Genomic DNA, 7,712 nt, shown 5'->3' on the forward strand with positions numbered 1-7,712 from the left:
AGGTGCTGCAAGTGATCACCTGTAAAACCACAACGTGTCCGTCTCGTACATTGTTCTTTGTATAAATCAATAAATCATATCAGTGTGCGTTAGAGATGACAGTGGGGGGGGGGGGGGGGGGGGGGATACTTTTGGACGGCGCCAGGCTTGGTGTTTCCCTACAGTCAGAGTCAAAAAGTGAACAAACCTATGTCTGTTGTTTAGTTTCTGGGGTTATCCCACTTAATAACAAGTCTAGTGAAGGCCTTCCTATTAAATGTGTTTGTTGTGTCTTGTGCACGTTTCATTTCCTTTACAGTTTTCCGGTGTGATGTTGTTAAATTTGTGAAGCAATGTACTCAGCAGATATTCATCTGTGTTGATAGCCAGAAAAAGATTAAAGCCTCAACAACAAAGGGATTTCATTTCATCGTCACGGCTTAATTGTATATAATTACATTATAATTACATTCACACATCCTGTACGGGACACCTTCACAGCGTGGAGAGACTATTTACAGGCAGGAGCTTCACTGCTGCTCCTCCTCCTCTTCGTCTTCCTCCTTCTTCTCTCTTTCATCCGTCTCTTGTTCTTCGGTTCTCTTTTGTCCTCTCTGTGGGTGATCACATAACACAGGTCTGTGTAGTCGAGGATACTGGGAGGGGTGGGGGGGCGCTAGTAAACATCTGATTTACCTGCAGGCAAACAGGTAGAGGGATTTATTGCACCTTCCTTGAAAAGAGAAAAAAGACGAGGGGAGCTGTCAGGCTTGCAGGGGGGGGGGGGTTCATGCACGCTCCCACATCTACACACAAAAACAGAGCTGGCTTTTGCCATTCAATTATCTCATCAGAACCGGGAGATAAGTGCGGTTATGTATCAATGTCATATATTTCACTCTGGCCTCTTTATGCATCCTTTCATCTGCGCTAAGCCTGCCTGTTTCTGTCTTTTCCCCGCCTCCCCCTCCTCCCCCTCCTCCCCCTCCTCCCCTGTCTGTCTCTCTCCTCTTGTTTTTCCTGTCTACTGAACAGAGACATGTTGATATGAGGCCCGCTTTGCACAGCCACAAGGGAACAAGTCTCTGGAGTTTTTTTGATCAGCTGCAAGATCAGACACGTCCCCGGCTCCCTCGTGTACACTCCGGTGCCTGATCATGCAGCATAATGGACAGGCACAGACAACCAAAAGATGCACACCCACACATGTTCACTCTATAGATCATACAAGCATGGGCACACACATTCAAAAAAGGCACACACACCCAGTGTAGGGGGACTGCTATCCGCGTGTTGGCCGCGCTCACAGTGGGGTGGCTTGTTTGCTGGACACAAGGGAGCGAGCGGGAGAGATGGTGTGTCTGATTTCCCCTTTCTTGCCCTCTTTTGCCTTTGACAGTAAGATGGATGATTGCAATCACAGGAGCCATCAGTGAGACAGAGTGGAGGTCTATGGGGCAGGGAGACACAGCCATGGGAAACCAGCCGTCAGATTACTGCGCCGCGCTGCCATGGGAACGCTCTGCTGTTTATTTGTCTTTTTTTTTTTTTGTGTGTTTCATATGCATCCGCCTTCCCCGTCACGTTCGGCCTTTTGATGCACAGAACATGAAAGCCTCTTTCGACAAACACGTGTAGGCTGCGCGAGAGGGCCATGGAAGGAGAGCGTTTACGTCTCACAACAAAGTGAGCCTACTGTAAGTCAATATGTCTCCTCAAACCAGTACAAATGTGACAGATTTCATAGCGATTAGACCGGTCTCTTTGATCCCTTGAGAGAATGAGAGGCAGACTTTTCCCTCCCCAGTCAACGGATGTTTTTAAGAGAAACATCTGTTGCTGTACAAATGAGATTACTGTGTCTCTAGCCAGGGGCCTTGTGGGTTATGAATGGTGCTGTTGCTGAAGAGGGGGGCCTGAAAGAGAGCTGAGAAGGATCTTTGTAATAAGCTGTAGCTGGTAGTTAAGGGGTTTAAATCACATTAAATTGCCTCAGATCCTCGGTATTCATCAACGCTCACCTTCAGCTTGTTCGACGCTATCACCACCACCGGTACCTTTGAATCGCTATCTCATATTGATATATCCAATATTTCACCGTGTTGCCAAGCAACAACTCACCTCAGCCTCTGTAAACTTGTCGGCCGGTGACACAAGGTGATATTTCATCCTGGAGGGGAGAAACAGAGAAGAAGAATTACTGTTTCCATGCATGACTTTAAGATAAACACTTGTATTTCACTGACCGAGATATGCATTATCTGCAACCAGGGACTTGGTACTTGATTTACATTTCTGTATCGAACGACATTAATACATCATTATCTGACTGATGAAGTCTTGCGAGAGGCGTCACGGTCCTCAGAGTAATCTCTGCTGTGCATGTGCAGCCTGTGAAGAAGAAAATCACACACTCACTCCTCCTCCCCCAGAGGACGCCTGTTCCTTCTGGGTCAACGACCTTGAAGAGGCCGAGAATCCTCTCTTTGGGTCCTTTTCTGACAGAACACAGGTAAAGCTGCCTGTAAGGACTGTTCCTGGTGCAGAAACAAACAGCTGCACTGCACTGACTCGGTTTCAGATGATGATACTGCACATGAGTAAAAAGTCAAAGATTTGCACAGGCCAAGAATAGACGACCAGGTGTCTTTTGTGATGTCTGGTTTTATGCAAAAATATCCCACAAAAATAATAGACAATAACTGAGCTTTGACTGAAACTAAGCAGAAATAAATTATTCAGTTCAGTTAAAACAATACCAAAAATTTAAATTACAACATGAAGGGTTTCCTGCCAAAGCCAAGTTGTAGTGTAGAAAAGGATATTTATAGAAAAAGCCCTGCTGCTGACAGTAGATATCATATTGTCCATTTCGTATACATATGACTTCTTCTTGCAAGAAAATCAAAGTAAAATGAAACTGATATTAAATTAAAACCATGACCATCTGGGAAACTAAAATGAAATCACCAAAGTGTGAATATTCCCAAATGGGTGATTTTAGTAAACAAAAGTCAAATGTACAATCACTATAACCTTACCACAGATTGAGCTCAACGTTTTTCTTCAAACATTTTGAGAGGCAAAGTGAAGTTCAGGTTCAGCCAACATGAAGTCGACCTGTCATCAAACACACGATTCACATGTCACACTTATACAAATTAAACATGTATGATCCATGTGAGGAACGCATGTGTGATACTGAAGAGAGATATGTAATCATGAGTTTTAGAAAAGGAGAATTTTCAACTAAATAGAAAGACATTTTCAACTAATGCACAAAAGTCAAAACTTTATTATTGCTTTTCATGGTGTGCCTTTATGACTAAAACGGCTAATAAATACTTACCCAGTAGCAGCAAAGGTGTCCCTCAGATTGCTCTTTTCAATACATGACCAAACTCCATTCCGGTCCATGATTGTAAAAACATGCCAGTGATACTGCTTCAAGGTTCGGTCAGCTGGTCAGCCATAAATGAGCATTACACACATGCAGTTTCAACACAGCCTCTGTTCCTCTATGTTCTGTGGGAGGATGCTGGAATATACCTGGAGAAGACCCACGCAAACACAGGGAGAACAAGCAAACTCCACAAGCCAAACTGGGATTCAAACCACTGTCATGCTGTGAGGGTTCAGTGTGAACCACATTGTATTGCCTAAATGCAGTGCATCCTGTGCATTGTTGTATGTTGCAGCTCCAATGCTGTTCCTATGTCCATGTGAAATAAAATAAACCAACCAAACAACCCCACCACCGATTGCATTCAAATGATGTGAGTTGCAGTTGAAAACCCCATTTTTACCTTGGTGAGAGCAGTGACATAAATACTGCACCGCCTCTTGGCCCTGTGTGAATCTTCCACAGTCTTTTATTTTTTTTCATATGAGCTCTAAACACAAGACAGTGAGAGGAGTGTCCTTCTTTTGTATACAGCTGGGTCAGCACCTGTTCTGTGCAGACAATAGAGGCAAAGCTTCCCACAGCAGAGAGGCACGGCCGGGCCCATTTGAAGGACACTCAACGAGGAGCTCCGAGGAGAGGCAGGCCGAGCATTAAGTGGCTCTGAAGAGTGGATGTGATAACCAGATATGCTAATAAATCCTTATCTTACATGAATGGGATTATGACACTGGGGGGGGTCTGGCCGTGCTGGCCGTCTGAAAGCATTATTGCTAATAGACGTCAGCGGTTCCAGCAGCTGTTGAGGCCGCAGCTCGTCGCTCGTCGCAATATGACTCGCTGCCGCTGTGTCTGCAGGAAATGTTTCATTTGACGGGCGTCAGGTGCTAATTCTGTGTCTGGCCACTAACGGAGGTGTAAATTCAAATGATCCACATCCCAGCTTCAGATGTCCGTCCAGTGACTCTTCTCACGCTTTTTTTCTCTCTGCCTTGTTGCTGCGGTCTAAGCTCTGACAATAAGCAGAATGGAGAATAATAAAAGCCACAGAAAAGGACCATGTGTAAACATAGCAACGCTGAATTAAAGACTTGGAGGATGTGTGTGTTAGTGCAGCTCTCCTGCTCGGTAACACATTGTGCCAGATGATAGAACTGCACCGACAAGACAAGTTTTGGGGTCTAACAACATATTTGAGGTTATTCTGTTAGAACCCTGAGACTGAAGAGTGATGAAAGGAACCAGCTGTGAGAAGACTTAAATTAAAACATGCATGGACCACATGACTATCAACCATGTACAGAATGGCATTAGGCCAATAGATCTGATCCAGGGACACTATGACTAACAAGATTAAGTGCAAACCCCTCAGGTTAGACATGTGAAAACAGGTATTTGAGGAAGTCTCGACATTATGTCTCTCAAACATACACACGAGTTTCACATTCACACACTCTCTCTGAGTACATTAATGAAACACTACTCTCGACTAATGGACTGAAACATATTTTTAGCATGTTTAAGCATGCTATCCAAATCCATGTTAACGTTATATCACTAAGTGGTGTTTTATTCTACTTCTCAGGCCCTGATGTCCAACAGACGCGTCGCAAAGATGTCAAACCTGCTGATATATCATTTTATATCCTTAATTCTTTATAAGTTTTAATTTCACAACATGTAGGCCTAAAGTTGCAAACAGCTTCTGAAGATGTGAGCTATGAGATAATTTTTGAGTTAATGGGTTCTGTAAAATTGAGTTGAAAGTTGATGTTTTTAAGTTGTAGCATTTTTTATATATAAAAAGTCATTAAAAAAACGAATTAATGTTGACTATTTGCAAGTCTCCAGAAAAACACATATGCAGAATATGTTTGGCTCTGGTTTTTGGTCACATTTGACATCTTCACCTAAGTGTATTATTATCTTATCTATTATTGATCATTTGCAAAGAATTTAACTTTGACCTTACTTCCATAATTAAAGTATGTTTTTCTTCACCTGTTTGAAACTACTGGAAATGTCTGTTCGTCCAGAAGTAGGGAAATGTGGGTGATGTACTTCACTTTGTGAGACTCAAAGTTCTTACAAAAACATGACAAGTCGATATCAAATAATATATTATCGATAGAACACAATGTAATTGATCAGAAAATAATTTAATATCAATATATTTCTTTAGATAGATTTCTTTTGTGAAAATTAAAAGCAGCAGACTCTAATTGTCACAGGGGGAAATGATCTCTCAGTTCAGCTTCCTGATGCAGGTGCTGTTGATGTCTTCATGAGTAGAACCAGTTCGTCAAGTCTTCGACCACATCAGTCTTGCCTATGCACGTCCTCGTCGCCCTGCAGGCGGTGCAGTAGTGTTCAGCCCACAGAGCGGGCCGGTGCAGGCTGTAGCTCCCCCTCCAGTCCAGGTGGCGCCTGAGGCGGCCCGGGTTGAGCCTCAGCATCAGCAGGTACCGTGCCAGGCCCCGCACCGTGGGGAAGTCGTCCACGTGGATGAAGGCCTCTGGGGGCAGGAAGCGCTCGTAGTTCTTCCTGGGCGGACCCAGGACCACCGGGACTGCGCCGGCCAGCACTGCGTTCCACAACTTCTCTGTGATGTAGTCGGTGTGCTGCGAGTTCTCCAGCGCCAGGTAGAACTGGTAGCGCCCAATCAGGTGCGCCAAGCTTCCCACGCCACCGTCGTCTGGTACCGGCCGCCCCGCGTGTCCGTACACATCCACGTGGATGTACCGGCGGAGCTTGTGGTAGAAGGCCACTCGTGCTTGCGTTTCCGACCAGTTGCTGATGACCCAGGCCACGAGGCGGGGCCGGCGGAGGTGTGCGCTCGAGGGTTTGTTGAGCGGGTGCGTATAGCGGTTCTGGATCATCTTGGTTTTACCCACACGGGGGATGAGGAACCCGTACGGCAGGAAAATATCCGAATCTGCCCGGTAGCTCATCGTGAGATTGAAAACTCCCTCAAAGCGCCACAGTGCGGGTGTGTGTGCCGGGGACTCGTAGTTCATCCAGATCCACTTTTGCGCGCTCGGACGCGGTTCCGGTGGCAGCTCAGCGGAACCGGTTGCGACCTCCCGGTGATGGACGACCACAGCGTCCGCCTGCGGGTACGCGCTCCTGTCGTCGGTGAGCGTGCACCCGGGGATCTGAAAGAGCGCGGAACAGTCCGGAAGTTTATGGCGTCGGCCGAACGGATGAGTCCAGATCAGGAGCGTCACCGCGCGGTTCCGCTCAGACCCAACAGGTTCCAACGAGAACGGGTCCGGTAGGTAAAGCAGGCAGAGTCCCATGAATAACAAAAAAACAGCGGTGGCCACGCACGCACGGTGGGTTCTTCTGTAAACAAAGCTGCACCACATCTCTCCCACCGGGACCACCCGACCCGGAGCGCGTGTCCGCTCTGAGCGCTGCGGCTGCTGCTCTCTCATGGACGCCCTGCGCCCTGCAGAGTTCAAAAACGTCTTCGAGTCGAGCTGGGTCCTGTGTCCACTAAGACGTTTAGTGGCCAACATCAGGGCCAGATTCTATTGCTTCCTGCTGCACCCTCGTACACTACTTTCAAAGTTAGTACCTGAGCAGATAAGCTCAATGCTGGGTTAATTATCACAGTAACCCTACACGGTCCACCGCACCAAGTGTCGCCCAGCATTGTTGTCTCCTGCCTGTCCTGCACTGAACAGCGTTGGTGGTTGATTTCAATTCGCCTTCTTGGTCAAAACAGAGTGAATCCCATTTTGGCCCCTGTGCTGTTTGTATGCTCAAACATTTTGACGTGGCACTGTTGGTCTGGAGTTCCAGTTACTGGAGAATGGGACCTTTGTGAGGCCTGCTGCCTCCCAGGCTCTATTTGGTTGAGCAAACACATTCGCAGCAGGGAGGAGTCCCTGCTGATGAAATAGGCAAGACTCTTCCTTTCCTTACTTTTTAAACAAGACGTGTTTTCATTCAGCACCTGAATTGGACTATTTTAGAATAAAAACACTTAATGGTGGAGGACATGGGCCAAATCTCAAGTTATGGCAAATAAACTCACACTGAATGAAATAATCCATCAGATCTTTTCGGTTGAGTGTTGAAAACTTCAGGTATTAAAACACACACACAAATCCCCCCTCTGGTCCTAATACAAACGCTACGCAGGCCTCTCACCACCAGGTGTCTCCATACACAAGCACAAAGCAGCCTGTGGAGTGCAGTGAAATTAGGACTCATCATCTCCAAACATACATGTTTAATTTGTCCAATGAATAAACATTTCAGCTGGATATTAGTCATGCAGCGGCGAGGCTTTGAAAAGGTTTGTCTCTGATGTTTTATTTAT

The 7,712-nt window shown here is 46.1% G+C and overlaps 1 protein-coding gene across 1 annotated transcript; it reads right to left on the minus strand.

The window, feature by feature from the left end:
- Positions 1-5,522: 5,522 nt before the first annotated feature.
- On the minus strand, positions 5,523-7,415 carry LOC133951926 (4-galactosyl-N-acetylglucosaminide 3-alpha-L-fucosyltransferase FUT6-like). The gene has a single exon (XM_062386183.1). It carries the CDS (start codon positions 6,901-6,903, stop codon positions 5,665-5,667), a length of 1,239 nt encoding a protein of 412 aa, XP_062242167.1. The 5' UTR covers positions 6,904-7,415; the 3' UTR covers positions 5,523-5,664.
- Between the last annotated feature and the right edge of the window lie 297 nt (positions 7,416-7,712).

The sequence above is a fragment of the Platichthys flesus genome, chromosome 4, assembly GCF_949316205.1.
Source record: "Platichthys flesus chromosome 4, fPlaFle2.1, whole genome shotgun sequence".
Classification (NCBI taxonomy): Eukaryota; Metazoa; Chordata; class Actinopteri; order Pleuronectiformes; family Pleuronectidae; genus Platichthys; species Platichthys flesus.